This window comes from Dama dama, chromosome 21 (genome assembly GCF_033118175.1).
Source record: "Dama dama isolate Ldn47 chromosome 21, ASM3311817v1, whole genome shotgun sequence".
Taxonomy (NCBI): Eukaryota; Metazoa; Chordata; class Mammalia; order Artiodactyla; family Cervidae; genus Dama; species Dama dama.
This window is the reverse complement of record NC_083701.1, coordinates 50,540,222-50,566,403: the sequence shown is the minus strand read 5'-3', so window position 1 is coordinate 50,566,403 and position 26,182 is coordinate 50,540,222. Positions and strand designations below refer to the sequence as shown.

The 26,182-nt window shown below is 35.7% G+C and overlaps 1 protein-coding gene across 3 annotated transcripts in view; it reads right to left on the bottom strand.

Annotated features, from left to right (window-relative positions):
• CSMD3 (CUB and Sushi multiple domains 3) overlaps positions 1-26,182 on the bottom strand; it is a 1,326,016-nt gene that overhangs the window by 461,947 nt on the left and 837,887 nt on the right. For all 3 annotated transcript variants that reach the window (XM_061122845.1, XM_061122846.1, XM_061122847.1), the window contains 2 exons: positions 21,995-22,189; positions 3,050-3,188 (listed from right to left, as the gene is read on the bottom strand). In XM_061122845.1, the coding sequence (XP_060978828.1) occupies positions 3,050-3,188; positions 21,995-22,189 (334 nt within the window). The remainder of the gene's footprint in view (positions 1-3,049; positions 3,189-21,994; positions 22,190-26,182) is intronic.

The window sequence follows — 26,182 nt, the reverse complement described above, 5'->3', positions numbered from 1 at the left end:
GATATCAGGGGTTACTTTAGTGGAGTTTAGTGACTATTATTAGCAAACTGGGGAATGCTTTTTCATATAATAATGCACTCTTTGTTAAAAACACTTAATTTTCTTACGATATTATTTTATGCTTATGTAATTCTTCTAAATTGAATATTTATGTATATATTTATTTTATTTTAATTTAAAAGTTGGCTACAATTTGAGTCATCTGATGGGATGTGGAGAAGGGGTGAATTCTTCTTATAAGAACACTGATCTTTGATTTAGTGGCAAAAATCTTACTCTGCATGTTTAGAAGGAAAGGCAAAAATTCATCCCCTTCATCCCATCCATTGCCAAGTTGGGAACTCAGAGAAACAAACACTTATTAAATTGCTCTGCTTCAGTAACAGATATTTTGAGATTTATCCTGCTATAAAGTGGAGGGAGCAACTTGGGAGTGAGGGAAATGAGGGGTGAAGATCCTGATGGGGAAAATACTAGATTGACATGGAGAAGGGTCTGGGCTAAGGGGAGGAAACTAGAAAGAGAGATGCAATCATTCCCATGATGAAATTTACCAGGAAAATTTTAGAACAGTGAAAGCTTATTTAATATTAAATTATTCTGGATTGTCCAATAATCCTCTTTGGTTATCCCTTGTACTAAAGTTTTCTTTCTTTTTATTGTGAGGATGAAGGCAAGTGATCCAAATAAAGAGCAGAGTAAGGAGTTGAGAGGACAGCAGCTTCTGTACCTCACAAGTGAGATGACTCTGAGAGCAGGGATTCAGAGTCATAAGTGAACAAAAGCATCTCCAGGAAAGCTCTGAGGATGTAAACAGGACCTAGACTTCCCTTTGTATCTGAGATGGGGCTCAACTTTTCATTAGATATTGAAGGATGATGATTAGTGAGAATTATTAATATATGGGTGAAAAATATTATGAATTATGAAAATATAAGATGTTTCAATCATCTTAGCATCATAACTCCTGATACAAAATAATGTTAAGTCCAAAATACTTAGGAAATACTAATAAAATAATAATAATAATAAAATAATTAGGAAATACTAAAATAATGTGTTTAAACCTATACCATATGCAAGTTTTAAAAGTCTGAGATCAATTATGACAGAGTGCCAACTATGCTAATCTTTCGGGTGTGATGCTCCAAATTTAACAAATTAAAAATACATTGTAAATCTCTGTCATATTGACATAAATATTTTTTAAAAATCATTTAATGACATGATCAATAATATTATGTTATATGATATACTCCAAACCAAGTAAAATTTTGCGTAATAAATAAGGTTGGTTAATTTGGATCACACATTCATGGGGCACTGTTATTTGACAGAGATTTGAATCTGAATAAATAAGATGTTTTTCAAGCTTTTTTAAAATTATTATGGCAGCAAGCTATGTCAGCTACTGAACAAATGACATGGTTTTAATATCACAACAAAAACTCTGCATATTATTCTAAATGAAACCACTTTTTAAAATGTAGGTCATTATTATGGGCTGAATTCTGACCCCTAAAACTTAAATGTTGAAATCCTAATCCCTTAATACCTCTGACTGTGACTGTTTTTGGAGAAAGGTCCTTTAATTAGGTAATTAAGGTAAAATGAGATTATATGGGAGGGCCTTTCCTGGTGGCTCAGATGGTAAAGAATCTGCCTTTAATGCCGAAAACAGGGGGTTTGATCCCTGGGTGGGGAAGATCCCCTGGAGACCCACTCCAGTAGTCTTGCCTGGAGAATTCCATGGACATAGAAGCCTGCCAGGCTACAGTCCATGTGGCCACAAAGAGTCAGACATGACTGAGTGACTAGACTAACTAAAATAATGACTTCTGTCCTTATAAGAAGAAAAGATTAAGAAACATATACACACAGATGGAAGACCACATGGAGACACAGGAAGGTAGAGACAGGCATCTATTAGCTAAAGACTAAAGCCTTAGAGGACAACCCTGTTGACACCTTGATCTCAGACTTCTAGCCTTTAGAACTAAGAGGAAAGACATTTCTGTTATTTAAGCCATTTAATCTGTTATACTTTGTTATGGCAGCCCGAGGAAATTAATCCAGTTATAGTAAAATTGTGTAGGTCATAATAAGGGATAGTGACCTCATATGAAATGTTTAGTATTATACATCTTTCAAAATAGAATGTTTTCCTCTCAAATTTTTACACTAGCCTGAATAGATTAATTCAACGAAGGTACTCTTTAATTAGGGAAAGATCATGTTATATTTGTAAAATTCAATCGTCAGAGCACAATTCTGACAAATATATACATTTACTATAATGCTTACAGGGGTTCCTTCTCTTTCCTTTTTTTTTTTGGTAAAGAAAAGGTTGGAAGATGAAAGGGGTCAACAATGTAATTGAAAAATTATATAAATATTTCTATTTGGATTTGGGAATAGTGATCCAATCACAGACATGAAGATTCATTCTTTAAAAATTTTAATAGACAATATTATAATCTTATAGGATATAGATTATTTGATCAGTAATATTAATTACCCTGGGTGGGAGTGGACACTTTACTGACAAATCATTAATTCACATGAATTTGACACAACCATTTTTCTGAAGGCCCTGTAAGTGTGGGTATATGGGTAATGTATGTAAGCAGATGCCTCAGGCTGCAATATGGTAGCAATTCAAATGTATTTACAGCATCTTTACCTTTGACAATCTAGCAGAACATAATTCCCAGGCGCTTCAAAATATAGGGCAACTTCATATTAAGTTAAAAGTTATAGATTCATATCTCACTAGTGTGTATATATATATATATATATATACATATAGATACATATATATATGAATAAAAAATATTCATCTTATATATCTCATTAGTATTGATAGAGCATTAAGCAAATAGAAAATTAACTTCAGAACAAACTGAAGGCTAAAAGGGGAAAACATTTTGAAACACTCAAAACACAACTGACTAGTGCAATAAAATTAATCATTAATTTGGTAAGTAGAGAATGTCAACTATTCTTTTAGATAATCTGTTTTTTAAAGTAGAAAAGTATTTTTAGAAACCTTTCAAATGTAATTTTGATAGAGTGTCCTGGTTCAGCTTCAATTACCCATTCACAATTCAGAGAGTCTTTATAGTATCCTGGCCATCCTGGTGAAAGAATCAATCCACTGGGAGCTGAAAAATGGCCACCACATGGAGCTGAAAAATAAAATCAGAGAATAGGTAAAAATAGAATGCTAGAGAGTAAGCTGCAGAAGATATTTTTAGTATTAATTATGTTTTTTAAAATTAATCCATGTATATATACTGGAGAAGAAAATGGCAACCCACTCCAGTATTCTTGCCTAGAGAATCCAGTGGACGGAGGAGCCTAGTGGGCTGCTGTCCATAGGGTCACACAGAGTCAGACACAACTAAAGCAAATTAGCCTGCGTGCGTGTATGTATATACCAAATGCTATTTTAAATCGTTTTGAAAGTAAAACATCTACTCATTCTATTATTGAATGATTATTTTCCCTAAAAAAAAAAAAAAAAAACTTTACTTTTTGAAATAAGGTTTAGTTACACACTCAGCATGTCAGATGAACTCAAGTCTCCCAATTATATCCCTTAAATATGTTCTTGTGTCTCCACCATTTTCCCCATTTTCAAATCTTGGAAAAAAAATGTTAGTTTTAATTTCTTTCTTTCATTTTCTGATTTATGTATCAAATACTGTTAATTCATGTTACACACTGTCTAAAACTTTGATCTTCCTTTTATCAGAGTCCCTATTACAATTTTAGACCTTCATTGATTCAGTTTCTTCCCTGATCTCCCATCTGCTAATTTCTCTCTTACTCCAGCCCAGCTGTCAGAATAATGCCCTTCAAAGTACAGTTTTATCATACCATTTGCTTTTCTAGACAGGTACTTTGATCTCTTTTTCCTTTAACATCAGATTCAACTCAGCTCATCATTTCAATAATTTAATCTTCTGCTTTCTTCTAAACTCATACACAATTGAAACTGCAATGATAGCATTTTAATTCCAGTAGGCACTGATAAGGTATTTTACTGTAAACACCTCATTTTGAAGAGAAATAAACCAAGTTGAGAGAACTTGTCAAAGTTCACAAGACTTCACAGTCTCAAAAGTATTTTCAAGTCAGCTTTACAAAGCAGGACCTCAAAACCAGCTCTCTCCCATTATTTTCAATATCATTACATGAAATCACCATCCATGGATTTGAAAAGCCCAGAAATTTAGAAGTAGTCATCTGTTAGAGTCGAACCTCGGTCTCCTTCATTGCAGGTAGATTCTTTGTTGTTTCAGCCATCAAGGAAGCCCATTTTCCTTACTATTTACTCCCATATCCAACTCATCCTCAAGCTCATTCTTTTTTTCTCAATGTCTACAGCTGCCAGATTTAGTTTAAATTAACCATAATTTCATATCTGGAGTAAACCCTCTTAACTTGATTGGTCTTCTCATCTACACTAACTATCCTCCACACTATGGTCAGAGTTATTTTCTAAACCACAAACATCCTTAAATGGTCTCTTGCTGTGCTTACCAACAGGCCATGAATGATCTAGCTACTGCCTTAAACTCTAGCCTGTACTCTGAACTTCTCCCGCTGCACTCAGAAGCCCTGATACATTAGCCTGCTTTATATCTTTAGGAAGAACACAAAGAGGGGATAAAATGCAGCAAAAATATTTGAATTATTAAAAATTATTTGGAAAGTCAAATGTACACTATATCAGCTTCAACAAATTAGAGACTCTTCCCAATGACTTAACATTTTATATTTTTATTTTCTTTAAATATTTCATTTGTAACTCTATCTCATGTGTTTATATTTTTGTCTTTGTTGTTTACTTGTTTCTTTCAGTTTTACCATATAGAATTTCAAAAACCTATTGTTCCAGGCACTGTTTTTACACTTTTTCATTCTAAAGTAATTGGCATAACCCAAACAAAATAGGATATATGTAATAAATTGGCTTAAGGATCAAGCATTATTATAAAATGTCCATTTGTGAAAAATATTTTTTATATGAAGTTGTCAAAATTTGTTATTTGCATGAGTAAGGACTTTCACATAAAACTAAATTTTCTTCCTTATTAAAATTTGATTTTGTTTGTTTAAAAGTTTTCACAGGATAGTATTTTCATGAGGATTATTTACTTAATGATGACTTATAATTAAATTTCCTGTAGGGCTATTATGCATTTCAAAAATGAAATTATGTGCATAACAGTCACTTAAATTGCCATATTTTAAAAGACAGAGGAAAGCATTTTGGTGAGAGAAGATCCCTGAAGTATGGGATTTCTAATGGTAATACCTAATATATCATCAACTTATACTGCTCTAGGAAAGTATTTGTACACTTCAGTATAATCATAATTAAAGAGGTAATTAGTCATAAAATTAGCAATTGAGTAATGGGCCATTAACTATTAAAAAGTAGAAACCCAGAAGCATTTTGGTTGGTTCCTCATTACAACATGTTAGAGAGGCAGAGTTGTTCGGAAAGAGTATTAAAGCAAAGGAGTAGCATAAATATGTTGTGACTGTTTACTGAAAGTAATTTTCCCAAATAGTGACCTTGCTACAAAGTGATTATTCCCCTAATTAACATACAACTTATTTCCATAATGCCTGAAAATAAATATGCAGCTATTGAATTTTAAGAAATGCTTACATAGTTAACACCAAAAGTTTGTGTACCTCAAAGTATAATGGTACTATAGTCTTTAAAAAACTTCTGGAAAAGACAGTATCTTTGACAGAACAAAGGAAACTTGGAATATATAGTAAACAGAAAGTAGATCAAGATACAGGGAATTATTTTCAAGTTATATTTATTCATTCATCATTTACTCATTTGTATTTCCATCACTCAGCAAACACTTGTGTGTCAGATACGTGCCCCTGTGATATTTGGAATACCTCTAAGTTATCAGTTTCCTAGAAATATGGCAATATGTAAGAAGCCCTATGTATTTATTATTTACGTAATATTTAAAACAATCCAACCACATATGTACCATTATAGATCAGAACATTGATGTGTAGAAATTTTATATAATTTGTACATCAGCTAGCAAGGATTTGAATAGAGGCAAGCTGACTCTAGAAACTTCTTTACAAATGTAATTAAGATATTCTCATTCCTTTCCTCACATTTCACATGTGCAAAATACAGAAATGTAAACATAAAAAATAATAAGGTTATAAGTTATATAAACGTTAGTAAAGCAATGCTCAAAATCCTCCAAGCCAGACTTTACCAATATGTGAACTGTGAACCTCCAGATGTTCAAGCTGGTTTTAAAACAGGCAGAGGAACCAGAGATCAAATTGCCAACATTCGTTGGATCATCAAAAAAGCAAGAGAGTTCCAGAAAAACATCTATTTCTGCTTTATTGACTATGCCAAAGCCTTGACTGTGTGGATTACAATAAACTGTGGAAAATTCTGAAAGAGATGGGAATACCAGACCACCTGACCTGCCTCTTGAGAAACCTGTATGCAGGTCAGGAAGCAACAGTTAGAACCGGACATGGAACAACAGACTGGTTTCAAATAGGTAAAGGAGTACATCAAGGGTGTATATTGTCACCCTGCATATTTAATTTATATGCACAGTACATCATGAGAAACACTGGGCTGGAGGAAGCACAAGCTGGAATCAAGATTGCTGGGAGAAATATCAATAACCTCAGATATGCAGATGACACCACCTTTAAGGCAGAAAGTGAAGAGGAACTAAAGAGCTTCTTGATGAAAGTGAAAGAGGAGAGTGAAAAAGTTGGCTTAAAACTCAACATTCAGAAAACTAAGATCATGGCATCTGGTCCCATCACTTCATGGCAAATAGATGGGGAAACAGTGAGAAACTTTATTTTTTTGGGCTCCAAAATCACTGCAGATGGTGATGGCAGCCATGAAATTAAAAGATGCTTTACTTCTTGGAAGGAAAGTTATGACCAGTCTAGACAGCATATTAAAAAACAGAGACATTCCTTTGCCAACAAAGGTCCGTCTATACAAGGCTATGGTTTTTCCAGTAGTCAGTGTATGGATGTGAGAGTTGGACTATAAAGAAAGCTGAGTGCCGAAGAATTGATGCTTTTGAACTGTTGTGTTGGAGAAGACTCTTGAGAGTCCCTTGGCCTGCAAGGAGATCCAACCAGTCCATCCTAAAGGAGATCAGTCCTGGGTGTTCATTGGAAGGACTGATGCTGAAGCTGAAACTCCAACACTTTGATCACCTTATGTGAAAAGCTGACTCATTTGAAAAGTCCCTGATGCTGGGAAAGATTGAGGGCAAGAGGAGAAGGGGACGACAGAGGATGAGATGATTGGATGGCATCACTGACTCAATGGACATGAGTTTGGGTGGCCTCCAGGAGTTGGTGTTGGACAGGGAGGACTGGTGAGCTGCAGCTCATTGAGTCCCAAAGAGTCAGACACAACGGAGTGACTGAACTGAAGTTATATAAGAAAGATATACCCATGGGCAAGGGGTCTGGAGGAGGGCATGAATTAAGGCTTCATAGAAGAGACTCCATTTAACTTGAGTCTTCAAGGATAAGTCAGAGTTCACCAAGAGACAGACAAAAGATACTGTAAATGGAAGAAACAGCACGTGCTTAAGAGTAGAAGGCTGAATTAGCATAATGTACTTTTTTAGGGAACCAAGAAGTGATGAGAGATGAAGGAAAAAGAGTAGAAAAGGACCTGATAAGTTACATTAAGGAAAATGAAAATAGTCAACTGAAAAAATTTTAAAGGCTACATATATATGTATAGATAAAAAAAACACAATTTTCATTTAAATGGAAGCTACAGGTATAATGGATTAGGAACAGTGCACCTGGAGTTGGTGAGATCAAATAGGAAACTATTATAATTACCTAGGAAGGTATAATCAGATTCTGATTTGTGGTGGTAACTAGAAAGGGTTGAATATGAGAGATATTTAGGAGGCAGATTCTAAAGCATCTACTGATTACATGCAATGATTGAGCAAGATAAAAGAGTTGGGCTAAGATAAATTGGTTACTGGGCCCCTGTCATGAACTACATTATAGAAGATAATTCCATTTGCTAAAATAGGAAACACAAAACAAAAAGGAGTTTTACATGGAACGATAATAAGATTCACTACTGAGGCAAAAAGGACTGTGAAATACAATAAGAAACAAGAGAACATAGAATCTGGAGTTCTCAGTTATACACGTCACTTTCAACATAGGTTGATGTTAAAGCTTCAATGTAAGCAGAAGATTAAGGTGAAACCTTACAAAAGAAAATAAAACAGATTTAAGATGTAACCTTTGGAAAAACATTTTAATTTAATAAAAAAATATAAGTAGGTATTGTTATGCATTATAACACTACAGTGGAGCGAGGCTAGGATGGACTATTTCTATTTGGGTTTTCCTCTCTCCTAATTGTGGGTGAATTGGATGACTTTAGCTGATAAAATAAATAAATATCTAAATTTTAGTAAGTTAACAGAATAGTTTATTTCTCATTTGACCAAAATGGCTTTCAGTTTGACTAAACTTTAAACAGGCTTCTTCAAGACTCTGGACCCCCTCACTCAATTTTCTCCATTAATTTTCAACTAGCTGATCTCAGCCCTTAACAGCCTTCCCTCAGTGCATTTGAGTTCAATCTATCCTCCCTACTGCAACCATCTTGAATAAAATCTTCCTTGCCTGTTTAACTCTGGTGAAATTTTTCCTTGGCATATTCATGTACCAATACAATGAAGTGTACCTGTCAGAAGAATAGCTTTCCTCCTAGTCTCTCAAGACCCAGGATGACAAAGCCTCAGTCATTTTCAGTATGCAATTTCCTAGATTGCTATGGAGGCCATTTCCATTTCAGTTGACAGGAAACAGAGCATTGAGGGCCACTCTGCTTATGCTTTTTATGGATCATAGCTTGGAAGTTATTTATATTACTTCTGCTTACTCAGTTGAGCACACTTAGCTGCAAAGAAGGCTGTGACATGAAGTCCCTCAGCTGGGTAGCTATTTCCTACCTACAACTCTGTATAATGAATGGGGTAACAGCTTAAAGGTAAACAGCTAGCCATTTCTGCTATACCAACTAAGCTGGTCATAATGCTTTCCTCTTTAGCATATGTTTTCACATACATAACTTACTTATTTTAATAACCATGCATGCATGCTGAGTTGCTTCAGTTGGCCAGCTCTTTGCACCCTATGGACTGTAGCCTGCCAGGCTACTCTATCCAAGGGATTCTCCAGGCAAGAATACTGGAGTGAGTTGCCATGCCCTTCTCTAGAGGATCTTCCTGATCCAGGGATGGAACCTATGTCTCTTACGTCTCCTGTCTTGACAGGTGGGTCCTTTACCACTAGGGCCACCTGGGAAATCCCTTCTAATAATCAGGTAGCATAAACATGCTGGTTTCTTTCTCATATCAGTTTTGTAGGTAAGAAAAAATATCATCAAACATATGACTTGATGAGAAACACTGATCTAGGTAGCAAAGAGGTAAAATTCCAATTCCAAATTAGTAAACTACTTCCATGATAGATGTATTTGATTAATTTTCTAAGAGAGACATTTATTTAAGCATATCTATTCTCCTTAAAATAGGTTTAGTGAACACAGAAATGAATGGTTAGGGGGATAAAATACTCAACTCAAAGTAACTCAATTTTAATGTAACTCTGAGATTCTAACCACACAATTTTAAGTGCTTCTGTGATATTAATTTATTTATTATTTCTGTATTTATTAATTCTGACAAACATTTATTTAGCTTTTGCTATATATAAGATACTATGCTAGGTGATGCAAGTTTTTAAAATTTATGTGACATTATATTTCCCTTCAGGAAACACACAGTTTATACAAGGAAGACATTCATAGCTAACATGTAGAATAAGTGCATGTTTGATCTAGATAGGCTAGAAATGTGGGGAAGAGACAGGTAAAATCTCAAGGGCATTAGAAAAGAGTTCTTGAAGGAGATTTTGTCAGAGGTGAGTTCTATTAAAAAGAAAAAAGAAATGAATAGAAGATGGGGGAAGACAGAAGATGGGAGGGAAGACAGAAAGACCAGAGAAAGAAAGTGAGAAATACTGAAAACAAGCAGAACAGGTACATGTATCCCACTTCTTATTTTTAGAAAAAAAAAAAACAAAAAACAAAAAAAAAGCTTCAGCCTCCTAGACCTTCCCTGAGTTCCAAAGGGCAGATTTAAAATTTATTGTTCAGGGAAGTGAGGGGATGCAGAAACAGTATATCTTTTAGAGTTCCTCTACAAGAACTAAGGCCCTTCATAGGAGGAAGACAGTAACTTCAGGCTGAACACAAGATTCCTGAAATATCATTCTGTTACCTTACCACCAACCAATCACAAGAAAGTCACTGACCCTATATCCCTCACTTCAAATTCTGTATCTAGAAACTCTTCTCTGGGACTTTTCTGGTGGCACAATGGATAAGAATCTGCCTGCCAATGCAGGGGCCATGGGTTCAATCCCTGGTCCTAGAAGATTCCACATGCTTCATGCAGAGCAACTAAACCCATGTGCCACAACCACATGTGCCTAGAGCCTGCTCTACAACAAGAGAAGCCAAAACAATGAGAAGAAGCCCTTGCACCACAACAAACAGTATCCCCCGTTTGCCACAACTAGAGGAAACCCACATAAAGCAACAAAACTCAGCTCAGTCAAAAATTAATTAATTAATTAAAAATAGAACAAAAAAACAACAACAAAAAACTCTTCTCTGAAAACCACCAGGGAGCTGAGGTCTTTTGAGCATGAGCTAACCATTCTCCTTGCTTGGACCAAGCAATAAACCTTTCTTTGTTCCAAACTGCAATATTTTGGCTTATTTAGCCTCCCTGTGCACATGAAATTAGGTCCAATACTTCTGTATGAGAAAGTCTAGTAGTTCTTTGTCTCTGTAACTTATAGTTAGTGAGGAAAAGACCTTTTGGTTTCATGCGGTAGTTACTGCTTTTGAAGACTTTCAAACCTTTCTAGACATCTACAGGTGTCATTTTGTTGTTGTTGTTTAGTCCCTAAGTCATGTCAGTCTGCCAGGCTCCTCTGTTCATGGGATTTCCCAGGTGAGAAAAAACTGGAGTGGGTTGCCATTGCCTCCTCCAGGGGATCTTCCTGACTCAGGGATTGAACCATGCCTCCTGCACTGGCAGGCAGATTATTTACATCTGAGCCACCAAGGAAGCCCAGACATCTAGAGATGAGTTTAGATTAAAAACTTAATAAAACGCAGATTCCCAGAACACTCTCCTAGTAATTATAACGGAAAAACCAGAAATCTACATTGTTAACAAAACCGTCACTCGATTCCCATCCCTCAGGTCATTTTACAACTCTTGACTCACAGACGGTGGTGACAAAATCTCAGAAAATATGGCTAATCTGTATAATCACTCAGGTTCCTGGCATAAAAAGGTAATTTCCATCCAGTGAAATACAGATTACTGCCTCTAATCCCCCTCCCCACTTTATTTTTCTTCACCTCTCCCCACTTTAAACAACGAAAGCAAAGCATAAATGGTAAAGTAGACAAAATTCATTTATCCTGTTTCATTTTTCTAAGGCCTGAAGAAAGTCTGTTATAAATAATTCATGCTGGAGTACTGACTCATTTCTGTGTTGCTTTAAGTAGAATGGACAAATTCAAGATACCTAGTATGCTTTAAGATATAAAAGAGTCAGAAATATTTCAGACTGTATTCAGATAAAAGTCTTTTGAATAAAAATGTTACAGAATCTTGGTGTTCTTTCATCTTAGAAATGACAGGTGCTCAGAAGGGGATTAAGGACCTGAAGAAGAATTAGGTTTTGATCTCAGGGATTATAAACAAGGAGGGTTCCATTTCCTTCGTCTTTTTTTTTTTTAAACTTGCTTCATAGTGCGTAATTGATTCAATGGACATAAGTTTGACCAAACTCCAGGAAGTAGTGAAGGACAGGGAAGCCTGACATGCTGTAGTTCCTGGGGTCGCAAAGAGCTGACCATGACTGAGCGACTGAACAAGAACAACAAAGTAACCACTTGTTCTGTCTAACCTCAGCATACTGGATGGTGCTTCAAGGAAAATCACAGGAAACAAGTTGCATCTCTATCTTGGGTAAAAAGAGAAAGCCAGAAATATAGATATTAAAGTGCCAGGAATGCAGAGAAGCAATCCTAGCTCTGAACCTCTTTTCATTTCTATAACAACTTCTACTTTTCTCTTGCCCAGCTCCACAGAAATTAGGTACAAACTCCTGAAGATTGCTATTAAATTAGTTTTCGCTATAGTAGTCCTCTAGGAATTTAATACTACCTTAATATGTAACTAAAAGAGGAGTCTATTGTTAGATACGAATAGGCAAACATGTGTGAATACACATTCTTTCTATGAGTCCCACAAAAATAGTTTGGTCTGTGCATCAGATTGTTACTCTAATTGCTCCCTCAAATTAACTACCTCCAGAGAGTGAAATCTCTGTGAATGAGAAGGATTTTCTTTCTTTTGAGGCTAATTGAGACTCAAGAAAAAAATCCCTTATTCTCAAAGGGTAAGTTCATTGGCAAGCAAGTCCAGCCTTGCTGTCAAACAGTTTTCCCAGGGACTCTAGCCCCATCCTATTCACTCAAGGAATTCTCTCAGACATCCCATAATGGGTAGGAAGCCATAGTTATTCAGGGAGTTCTCCACTGAGAACAAGGAAGTTCTTGCTTGAGTAGGCATTTTATGGAGTATTATGAAAATCATGGAACACAAACAGAAATTTCTTCCTTTCTTTCTTTCATCCTTAATTATAGCCTTCAAACATGCACTGATAAATCTTACTCTCCTTAAAGAAATGTTGGGTGCAGCCTCTAAAATTCTCATCACTTTCAGTATTAAAAACACTTAGTCCAAATTAATTTAAAATTTTTATTTCCTCCATCCACCCACCCAAGGTGCATCTGTGATCACCTTGGAGGATGAAGGGGAGGATACTGATAATGCACCAGTAGTTGGTGATTCATTCCTTCATTCACTTCAGCAGCTGGAAAAGAGAAGATGCTCTCCCTTGCTATGAGGAGATACAGGAAAAGCTGAACAACCTTTGACTCTAACAGTTTAATTAGATACATAGACATTAATAGATAGATATCTCAATCTCTCTTTTCTTTTGTTGTTTATATAAATTGGTAGTGGGACAGCTGAGTTATGATTAAGAGAAATAAGTCAGAACCCACTTAATAAACCACAAAGGAGGTATGTGAACCTCAATTTTTATGGAGGGGGATACTGAAAAATCTTTTTCCTTAGTGGGTATGATATAGGTTGCCAATCCCAAAGTAACAGGACATTTTGCCTGAAAACACTGTTAGTCATACATTTTGCTTCCACTGTTTTTCTCCTCAGGGAGGCCAAAATGATAATAATATTAGAAATTATGATAAGTCTTCACAAGGAAGTGACAACTTTTCTTTCAGTTAGTCTTAACTCAGCATCCTTAATTAAATCAAATGCTTTGAGCCAATAGCATTCATATGACTCTTCCAATGTATTTTATTAAATGTAATCTTCTGTATCTATAATGCAGTTCAATGAGTGTATTACATCCTAATTATATTCAAGAACATGACCACGTAATCCAGAAGGCCAATATTCCATTTCCATTTTTGTTGAAGGAATTGCTTTAGATCAAAGTGGGTGTTGCTATCTACAGTCAAACAGGGCATGGGGGACAAACAGCCAGGTAAAAAGAGGGAGAGAAGCAGATAGTATATATGTATCAGTCCTAGAGGAGAAAAAAACCATGAAGAAATAGGTGGGCACAGATAAGCTGAATAACAAACAATTTCTACAGAACGGAATAGGAGCTAGAGCAGAAGCGGTGAGACTAGTCAGAAGACTGTTGCAGTAATCTAGGTCACAGACGATGGCTGCTCGAACCAGTGTCAGCAGTTAAGGAAGTAACAAGCAGATGGGTTTTGAAAATAAGTATTCAAAGTAGAGGTAACAAATTTTTCTGATGGATTGCGTATGGTTATGACAGAAAGAAAGGAGTCAGGAATTACTCCTAAGAGTTTTTGCTGGAATTACTGGAAGAATGGATGTCCTATTAATGATGATGGTGAAAGTCTGTGACAGTATCAGATTTGGAGTGACCAGGGAATCTGATTAGTTTTGGACAGGCTAAGTTTGAGATGCCTATTAAACATCTAAGCAGAGATATTGAGGAGGAAGTTGAATAGATGACTCCAGACTTCAGACAGAGAAATAGGCTGGAGATGGAAATTTGAGAGCCTTAAACATAGATGTCATTCAAGGCTGGAGACTGGATGGAAATTATGAATAGAGTGAATGGAAATAGACAGAAGACAATATTCAGGACCAAGCTCTGGGACACAAACAGAGATCATAGACTTGAGGAGAAACCAAGAAGAGAGACTAACATGAACTTGAGTAGCATATTCATTAAAATGAGACATAATAAGGTATACAATTTCTAGATTAGTCCAACTTTTTTCATGAACAGTTAAATGATTTTAGAGTTTTAAACTATCAAGTAATAATTGATTTTAAAATGTAAATAACATGTGTTTCAGATTTTATAAAAATTATGAATACATTTTAACAAAACTCTTGTTTTTGGTCTGCCAATAAATCCTTCTCATCCTTTAGTTTGAATAAGTACAGTTCAGTAGCATTTTTTAAATGACATTCATCAATGAATAATAAATCCTCATACTCAAGAGAAGTTTCCTTCTATGACTACAACAGAGATAGAAGACAATTTATGTCCAACTGTCTTATAGAAAAACTCTAGATGACTTAGTGCTCACTGTTTGACACCTAGGAAGAGAACTTTCTTGTTTAATTCTAAATCTCAAGGCATGGTATCTCTTTCAAGTTCTTTTGGAATTCATTGGCTGGTTTATTACTGGCAAATATAGAAGCAGGTAGTAGTAAAGTAGAAATGCAAGTTAGAGAGTAGCTTGAAAAGACAGGTCAAAAACTTGATTTCTTTGTTTTTTTTTTTTAATAATGAAGTGGAAAATTGTATTTACCAAGCTTCTATGGAGACAAATTTTAATTGAAAACCATTAGAATGGTATGAACTAATCTTTCCTGGGGGCAGAGTACTTTGGAGTTAATAGGTAGGTCTTGGCTAACCTTAGGGTTAAGTATTGAGGAGAAGGGCTAAATATATGTGAGCAAGACCATGGGACTGAGAAAAGGAAAATTGGAAGAAAGAGAAGAACAGCTTAATGATGAGATAAATGTATGTGTAGTCATCAGAGGAAAAAAATGATCATAACAAAGATGGTGTTGATTTTTATATGTAACAACTACCTTGAATGGGAGATGAGGGAAAATATAGCTTAGAAAAATATTTGGGATGCTTTCTAGTTACTGCATTGTTTAAAACCTTTGCATCCCAGCTCAAAGAAAAAGTAAAAATTCTATCTTACTTACTGCTTCCTGAATCTGGTTCAGTTCTTGAGTTGGCCTGAATCAAATTAAGCCACACAATTGAGCCACAATAGTAGCTATGACGGTGTAGTCAGTCACCTAGAACCAGACATTCTGGAGTGTGAAGTCAAGCAGGCCTGAGGAAGCATTACTCAAACAGAGCTAGTGGAGGTCATGGAATTCAGGCTGAGCTATTTCAAATCCTAAAAGATGCTCTTAAAGCATATATACCAGCTAATTTGGAAAACTCAGCAGTGGCCCAGGACTGGAAAAGGTCAGTTTTCATTCCAATCCCAAAGAAGAGGAATTTCAAAGAATGTTCAAACTACCTCACATTGCACTCATTTCACATGCTAGTAAGGTAATGATCAAAATTCTTCAAGTTAGGCTTCAAGAGTAGGTGAACCAAGAACTTCCATATATACAAACTAGATTTAGAAAAGGCAGAGGAATCAGAGATCAAATTGCCAATATCCAATGGATCATAGACAAGCAAGAGAATTCCAGAAAAACATCTACTTCTACTTCACTGACTACACTAAAGATTTTGACTGTGTGGATCATGACAAACTGGAAAATTTTTCAAGAGGTGGGAATACTAGACCATCTTACCTGCCTCTGGAGAAACCCATACTCAGGTCAAGAAGCAACAGTTAGAATCAGACATGAAACAGACTGGTTCAAAATTGGGAAAGGAGTATGACAAGGCTGCATATTGTCATCCTACTTATTTAACTTACAGGCAGAGCACATCATGGGAAATGCCAGGCTAGATGAATCACAAGCTGGAATCAAGATTGCAGGGAGAAATATCAACAACCTCAGATATGCAGATGATACCACTCTAATGGCAGACAGTAAAGAGGAACTAAACAGCCTCCTGATGAAGGTCAAAGAGGAGAGTGAAAAGGCTGGTTTAAAACTCAACATTCAAAAACTAAGAACATGGCATCTGGTCCCATCACTTCATGGCAAACAGATGGGGAAAAAATGGAAACTGACAGTTTTTATTTTCTTGGGCTCCAAAATCACTGCAGACAGTGACTGCAGCCTGAAATTAAAAGACATTTGCTCCTTGGAAGGAAAGCTATGACAAACCTAGACAGTGTATTAAAAAGCAGAGACATCACTTTGCTGACAAAGGTGCATCTACTCAAACCTATCATTTTTCCAGTAGTCATGTACTGATGTGAGAGTACATGAAGGGCTGAGTGCTGAAGAATTAATGCTTTTGAACTGTGGTGCTAGAGAAAACTCTTGAGAGTCCCTTGAACAGCAAGGAGATCAAACCAATCAACCTTAAAGGAAATCAACTCTGAATATTCATTGGAAGGACTAATGATGAAGCTGAAGTTCCAATCTGATGCAAAGAGCTGACTCACTGGAAAAGACCCTGATGCTGGGAAAGATTGAGGGCATGAGGAGTAGGCAGTGACAGAGGATGAAATGGTTGGATGGCATCATTGACTCAATGGACATAAGTTTGAGCAAGCTCCCGGAGATGGTGAAGGACAGTGAAGTCTGGTTTGCTGCCGTCCATGGGGTTGCAAAGAGATGGACATGACTGAGTAATGGAACAATACCACCAATTGATGCATCTATGGCAAACTATTTACAATCTGTCATCTCCATGCCCAGGTCTCCAATTTGGAGGATAATTGAGGGGTATAGTTAATGTCTGTGTATATAAAAAGTGAATTTCCAAGGCTTCACAGTTACAGTGCTATGAATGCATTTTCTGGAAATTAGGTAGTGAAGGACAGGGAACCTTGGCAGGCTGCAGTCCATAGGGTTGCAAAAAGCCAGACATGACTGAATAACAACAACAACAAGCAGCTAAATTATTAGAAAAACTGCAGTGCCAGATGACAAAAAAGAATCAAACATAAGCAGAATGTCAGTGCAAAGTCAAAAGGACAGTGTAGACTGAGGTTGAAATTCCCCCTCTGGGGGAAAATGCGCAATTCAGGATAGGATGTTCCAGCTGGACTCTAGGTGCCAGAGGATTGGACCTGAAAAAATTCACTGATTTACACAAATTCACAAAAATGAGGAACTCAGAAAGCATTTTCTTGAAATAACTATCTGGAACATTGTTCATAGGTAAGGGCACCCAGTTTCCTAGGACATTTGTGTGTTTTCTCAAAAGGGAGGGGAGGTTGATATATGACTTCTAACCTGTTGCACCAGCCTGACATACTCCCCAAAGGACTGGTTGTTGCTGTTGATTTTCCAGTTAAAGTGCCTTAGTAACCATTAGTTCAAGTCATTTCTCTCTTGGAAAATGCTCTTTCAAATGTGCATGAAGAGTCTGTATGTGCTAATGGGAACATTGTTGTCAGCTGTTAATGTTATTGTATTCTTGTTTATTATTGTTGTTAAACAGAGAATTGTTTATTAGTAAACATATCTCTATAAAAAGTGAGAAATAATACCTCTTCCTTAAAAGGACAGACTGTTTTATTCAGCCCACTTAATTTATTTGTTATTGTGTTGCTTTTGTAAGCACTGAGGTTATGACATGAGGTGTTTGGTGCTATTAGTGAATTCAGATCCATCAAAACCTCCATCTAATGGCACTTAGCTTCAGCTCACTAGAGGACATAAATATCAAAATGAATTTGAACTGAGTGCAAGTGTTGGAACAATATGTTCTGGATATGCAGTAAACTCATAGAAATATTTAAAATAAGATATAGCAAGGAAAAGGGCTGAACAATAGGGGCAGCAGGAACAGTTTTTAAGGAATGTTTCTCTGTAGAAAATCATGAAAATCCCTGTGTCAACCCATTATAGGAAACCTATGATAACCATTCATCATGGCTTTAGGGTGTGTCTTTGAAGGAGACTCCATGCAGAGACTGGCCCTAGATAAAGCCAGTTTTATTCAGGCTACTGTCTAGGTGTGAGTGAAACAGTCATTGATTGTTACTAAATTGAGTTAGGCAGATGGTTTGTGAAATTCAAAGTGAATAATTCCAAAGCTAATTATAAAAATTAATGTGTTCTGTTTTCCATCAGCAAAACTGAATGGTCTCAAGGTTTTATAAAGCATCTAATCCTTCTTCCTCATGAGGAAATTTGATCCATTCTAGAGAAAAAAAGTTCAAAAATTTAAAAAGATAGCCTAAATCTATCCCTAGCTAATGTATCAGGGTTGAACTTTAGGTCAGTGAATAAAATGTACAACCCAATTCTGTTAACAATTACATTTAAGCTATCTGAAATAAATCTTAGTTCAGCTATGGGATCACAGAACTGCAATATATTATGATTTCATCTCTCCCTTTCTGTTTGGACAATCTTTTTTCAAGGCCTGTGGCAGATAGAAGGTTTCTTTTCTTCTTAAAGATTTTCCACAGTTTTAGCATTGAAGACTAGTTGACACGAGTGGATCATTAATTTGCCAATAGTGCTTAAATTTCTATATAATTGTGATAGAGAGGAGTTGGGTGGAGAGAGCAATCTTTAAGTGAACTGAAGCCCTGGGTTTTCTTATCAAAACATTTTATAGTGACCTCCTTTGCTCTATAAATTCTGATGAAAACAAATTATTTTCTATTTTCTAATGTTAACACAGAGAAATCCATTGTTGTTGTTGAGTCACTAAATTGTGTCTATTTAGTGACCCCCATGGGCTCTCCTGTCCACCAGGCTCTACTGTCCATGGGATTTCCTGGGCAAAAATACTGGAGTGGGTTGCCATTTCCTTCCCTGCAGGATCTCCCCAACCCAGGGGTTGAACCCACACATCTCCTGAACTGGCAGGAGAGTTCTTTACCACTGAGCCACCAGGGAAGCCCACAGAAATCCATACACATTAGCAATTTTTTAACAATGCATTTGATCTTGTAGTTCTTTGTGTTTAGAAAATAAAATTGAAATAGGAGGTTATTTCTATTAATTACAATACATAAACATGTACATAGTTAATCTATATAAAATATTTAAGACAATGATAATTTAAAAAACAGCTAAAATATTAAGCATATATTTGAAACTGTGAGAGAGTCCCAGAGGATAAACTATAATAAATAATAAGCAAAACATTTTTCTGCCAAAATATAAAAGGCTAAATAACAAAGACTATAGGCAGAGAAGGCTCTCAGACATATTTCTTTGTGTGAGTTGGAGTGGCTGTGTGGCCACTTGGGGGATGGGGGAGGAAGAGTTGCAATTTAAAAAAAAAAAAAAAAAACAGAAAGAAAGAAAGGAGAGAAGAATGAATTTAGAAAAAGAAAAAAAGCTTTCCTCAGCTAATCTCAGGCTTTTCTTGCACCAGAGTTAGCTGACAGTAGTCTGTTTTATCTGGTGGAAACTAGCTCAAAACATAGCCTGGGATATGGCAGGTAATCTGGCAAGTGCCAGGGGAAGACTGTTTCCAGCCCACGACCATTCTGCCCTCCCTGGCTCTAGTCTTATCCTTAGTGATGTTCCCACTTAGTGTGGGATCCAGAAACTGGCGGGTGAGCCAACTGCATGTAATTTTACTCACATATGCAGGAAAAATATTCTTCTCCTTTGGAAAATTTATAAAGTTCTCTTTAGAAATCTGAGACCCTGTTGGCCTGTGCCAAATGAGAGTTCTGAATATTTTGTTTCACTTATTTTTAAAAGTTAAATACCATTCATTTTTCATGGTGAAAAGTCTCACTGAAACTGCTCTCTCACATAAAGTAGCAGTTCATCAAATGATCTCTTGATGTCAACCTCATTATTTTTACTTCTCCATGCATCCAGGCACCAAACAGCTCCTAAACCAATACCTAAGTCAGCCAAGCGAGGACTCAGTGAGATCCAATTATCTGGAGGTGGTCTCTATGCTTGTCCACTAAGACTGTAAATAACACCGTGCTGGGAGGGGCTCAAGTCATGTCACTTCCAAACTGAAGTGGTTTCCTGTTGCCACAGGATAATTTTTAATCTCCTTAGTGCTGTTACAAAGTATTTCATTCTTCAGAGGCCTCTGAATTTATCAAGCCCCGTCCCTCTATCCTCCACTCCAGTCACACTGAACCAATACTATGCCTTCTACCTGAAACAAACTTTTATCTCCTACTTTTCCCTCAAATACTAATGTGAACTTTCCTGACTGATTTCCCAAGTCTAGGCTGGGCACTAGGTTAAAAGAATGATGAGCTCCGGGGCAAAGTATTATGGGAAAATTTGAATATTACTTTCAACTCTCTCCTTTTATTTTAGTCCTGCATTGTGCAGATTCATTATGCATTTTAAACATAATAGCATAGTCATAGCCATTGTCAGGGTAACCCCTATGAAGCCCATAATATTTCAGGTTTGGAAAAGAACAGTGAAGTCATCTAGTTTGGCCCTCTGATGAAGTGACTGGAAAGGAGGGAGGTGCTAATTGAAGGCGCTAAGGGGAAAACTTAATTGCATGGTCTGGATTATTTCACCATGAGACATTATGAAAATGTTCAATTCAATGAAACTCAGTATTTATAGGTAATAGCTGAATTATTCAATTACATTGGTTATACTTTTAGAAAATATGTATTAAACATTCCCAATTTATTAGCTAGAAATTGAGAAAACAAAGGTCCAATGTCAGTCTGGGCACAGCTAAGAAGAATAATTGGGAAAGCAAAGAAAGTAAGAAACCACTCAAAATTGTCACCTAAAATCACTACATAGTGATCTATTGAAAGGTGTTTAATGATTCTAGTTCATCTGTGTCTTAGTAAAAGTTCTTTCATATATATTTTTTATAAAATGGTTATGTAATCTTAGAATAGGAGAAAAATGTAATTCAAAATGTTAATTCTTACTGTGTCAATTCTAAATAAAAGCCAACCCACATTCACTCTTACAGATTCTATATTAAAACACTATATACTTGATATATAATATTATCCTTAAGATGATCATCTTTCCCTGTTACCAAGATAATTTATGAGTTTATGTGAGCATATATATTCAAAGATATATCGATACTCACAAACAGTGCAGATATATATGTGTGCTATATACATATAACACATATATTTTGTCTTGAACATTCTTGACTACATTATATTACATTCAAATCAAAATTGAAAAAAAAGTTCAGTAAACTATTCCTATAAAATTATACATTTTAAATAACAGGTGCTTTAGCATAAACTTATTCAATGTAATTAATAATAATACATTTTTGAAAATAAATTTATATCATGAATAGTTAAAATACCAAGAAAAATATGACTGGAAACTATAAAGTTTACTCAGCTATAACTGTGAAATATATTGAAGGTAACCTGCATGTGCAACTAGTATTTACTATTTATTATTATATATCATTTAATAAGCACTTCTTTTAAAAGGAGTTTCTAAAAGATTTCCAAAAGTTAAAATAATAAATATTAAATGTGTAATTTGCATGCTATATGTCTATAGAAAAATACTAAATGATATTTTAAGATCACAACAGTCCTGGCAGAACAACACATTTCCTGTTATGGTTTCTGGTGCATTGTGATGATGGAATTGTATTTTTCACTGAGCATTGTGCTTACCTCCACATCTTGGAATTGGGCCACTCCACATCACTTTTCCATCCATAAGTATACATGTAATTGTTTCTGTTCCCTGGGTTTTAATAAATCCTTCTTCACAAATAACTGAAATTGAACTTCCTAATTGAAAGTTGTCCCCAAATCTCCTTGCATTGATTGGTATTCCAGGATCAGGACACTCATTATGTCCAAATGCTTGAGAACAGCAAAAGAAGAGAAAAACATACAAACTAGTAGTATGAAACAGACCCTTGAGTATCTGGGTGATAAAAATTGATTTTTAGAAAGGTTATGTTCATTACTAGAAAAGCCCTTATTTATTAAAAAAACAAAATAGACTCTCCTCTGACCATACCTGTTTCTCTCTGATGTGTAATAGATGATGTATCAGTGTTAAAATAAGAACTGCACTATAAAATTACAATATTTCAAAATAGAATTGTTTCTGCTTATTTCTTGAAATCATTAACTTTATCTAAGTAAAATTTCCAGGTTAAGCTGAACAAAATTCCAACTAATGTGAATACAGAACAGATTGACTACATGTCCTTGAAAATTTCTGTTGTGATTCATTGTTTGGAATAAAGAGATAGTCTCATTGTGAGAATTAACATGAAATGTTTCAATCTAGTATGAAAGTCTTTCAATTTTTCAATAATTTTCCATATATCATTTATTCTCTGCCATCTAGGAAAACGGAAAAGAGCTAATTCTTTTGCAATCACTATGTTCTAGGCATTGTGATAGAAGCTGTAGATATTATACATTATCACATCACTTAACATTTAGAACAGCCCAAGAGCCATTTACTCTAAAATGTAATGTGAAATTCAGAAAAAGTATTAATAGTTTGACTCAGATCATCAAGATACTATTGAAATGTATCCCCTGGTCTGGCTTTAATTTTTTCTCCACAACATATTCTGTCTTGGATCATTTGTCTCATGCCTCTCAAACGAATGCAAGTTTCTTGGTTCAGGGCCACTATCTTATTTCACCTTGTATCATCCAGGATGTGTATTTAGCCCCATCCCAGCAAGTAGCAGAATTGTTTAAGGACAATGTGTTTACTTAAATTTCTCATTTTATAGGTTACATGAGCCCTATAAATTTGCATTGTAAGTGTTTAAATTAGTATAAGATAAATGGAAGAATATTTAAAGTAGCAAGTCTAAACATGTAAAATCTATTTCATGAGGCATGTACAATTTAATATCATATTCATACTGCATGAGTACATGCAGTTATTTCAATTTTTCACTAAATCATTACTGATATTGTTCATAAATTATATAACTGTATTATCCATCTCCTCATTTTTAAGTTAAACAGTACAAAATAATAAAGTGAAAGAAAGTGACAGTTAAGTCACTCAGTCGTGTCCGACTCTTTGCGACCCCCGTGGACTGTAGTGTACCAGGCTCCTCCGTCCATGGGATTCTCCAGGCAAGGATACTGGAGTGGGTTGCCATTTCCTTCTCCAGCGATCTTCCTGACCCAGGGATCAAACACAGATCTCCCGCATTGCAGGCATAGGCTTTACAGTCTGAGCCATCAGGGAAACCACTTTCCCTTTCTGTACAAAATAATTTTAAGTAAATTCTAAAATGTATAAAATTTATTTTGCATGTACACTTATTTCTAATTTCTTTCTGTTGTGCTTTTTAAAAGCATAATTTTGATTAAGTCTGGTTGCTCCTGAATATAACATCTGCTGTATAATTTTTCAGGAAAAAACAATCAGTAGGAAGCATGGGAGTAAGAATTTGAATACAATGGGTTAAATCATTTACTAAAAAACAGAACAAGGAACAAAGGCATATTTCCATAATATCTTCAAGGTACCATAAATATTAAAGATAAAAATATGCATTTAAGGAAATTCCCTGGCAGTACAGTGGTTAGGACTTGGTGGGACCCAAAGTTCATTTTGAAGTCGGAGAACTACGATCCCTGTTTAGCAAACAAACAAACAGATATATGCATTTACAACAACATAAAAAGTGTAAATAGAAAAATGCATATATTCTCTATATTTATACATATATCCTGGGTGTTCATTGGAAGGACTGATGCTGAAGCTAAAACTCCAGTACTTTGGCCACCTCATGCGAAGAGTTGACTCATTGGAAAAGACCCCGATGCTGAGAGGGATTGGGGGCAGGAGGAGAAGGGGACAACAGAGGATGGGATGGCTGGATGGCATCACCGACTCAATGGACATGAGTTTGAGTAAACTCCGGGAGTTGGTGATGGACAGGGAGGCCAGGAATGCTGCGATTCACGGGGTCACAAATAGTTGGACACGACGGAGCAACTGAACTAAACTGATGAAACATTTTAAAAGGGACTTAGATAAAGCAATTAATTTATAGAGAGGGCCGATATGACACATCATGGCTAAATTAACTTGAACAATGTGCAATTACACATTGACAACTTTTGAGTGCCAGTATTCGAGTGTCATCTTGAAAAGACAATAACCACATTTGGTTACTAATTGACAAAGCTCAGCACCGAATGGGCTGGGGCAAGGGGATGGGGGAGGAGGGCACAATTTTTTTCAGAGAGCAGTAAATTAAATTCTATTATAATGTGACACAAACATTAACTCATCAAATTGGTCAATATCTGATGGAGTGTGGTACTTTTGTACATAAACAATAAAAATCACTGACATTCTATAGCTTCAGGTAAAATATATGGAAATAGAAGCATCAGTATGTATGTTTGTTAACATACTAAGATATTTTCTTTATGTGATTCTTTTTCTATATTTATACCATGTTATTTTCAGAAAATAATATTCATCCTTTTGAAACACAAAAAATGTGGATGACAGACAATAGCTAAATAACCTCAAAGAATTCTTAAAACTAGAACAATAAAATGAGCACAGTAATACAACAAGAATTTTCAAAGGAATAGTTCAGAAGGCAACTAAACAATAACTGCTAATGTTTATTGAGCATTTATTAGGTATATATAAAGAATTGTTTACATGTATTACCCTACTCTGATTAAATAAAATTCATATTTTATGACATGATAAATATTTAAACATAGATTTTTTTTTTTTTCCTCTACCTTCTTGGGCCTCTTTCCTCCTCTTCAGTGTATATTGTGTGTCTGCATTAACCAGACCTCCTTAGGAGATACTGCTGCTGCTGCTAAGTCGCTTCAGTCGTGTCCGACTCTGTGCGACCCCATAGACGGCAGCCCACCAGGCTCCCCCGTCCCTGGGATTCTCCAGGCAAGAACACTGGAGTGGGTTGCCATTTCCTTCTCCAGTGCAAGAAAGTGAAAAGTCCAAGTGAAGTTGCTCAGTCTGGTCTGACTTGTAGCTACCCCATGGTTGCAGCCTACCAGGCTCCTCTGTCCATGGGATTTTCCAGCCAAGAGTACTGGAGTGGGTTGCCATTGCCTTCTCCGCCTTAGGAGATAACATTCCTTCTTAATCTCATAGGGGATCACCACTTGCTTTGTATATTGTCTCAAAAAATTGCATAACTATGTTTTGACCGCTAACAGTGGAACAGTCCTCAGAGCTTTCTGAAAGACTGTCTCCCAGGTTATAATCCACAGGTTGGCTTCAAAAAAATGTTTCATTTCTTTCTTAGATTATTTATATCAGCCAATACATTAGCTTATTTTATTAAATCTCAACCGCTGATTTTTTTTATTGACAACTCCTTACAAAAACTCAATATAACTTTATTGATGGGAATGCTGAGGCTCTCTTATTAAACCTAAAAATATATTACAGCAAAGCCAAGATTTGAAGTTTCATAGACTGATTTTAGAGCTGATCTTCTTAATCACTAAGGTATCATCCACATAGTGGCTTTGCTAAGTCAATTTAATAATCCACTGCCCCAAAATTAGTAATTTCCTTCTCTGTGATACTTTGATAGTCTAGTGAATTTTATCTTTGGAATTACAACTCTGTGTTGTCATTACTTGTTTAAAATTCTCTACTGATTTATGAGTATCCAGAAGGAAGATATGTGTGCATACCAATAACAGGGAAATGTGTATAGTAGGTGTGAGATTATGCTTATATGATTTCATAAAATGAATTAATATATTGACTGATATAAAATTATATTTGAAATATATCTCCTTAATATCATGCCTCTTAAAAAGAGAAATGACACAATAAAAACATGGTTAGAATCAAAGACTAAA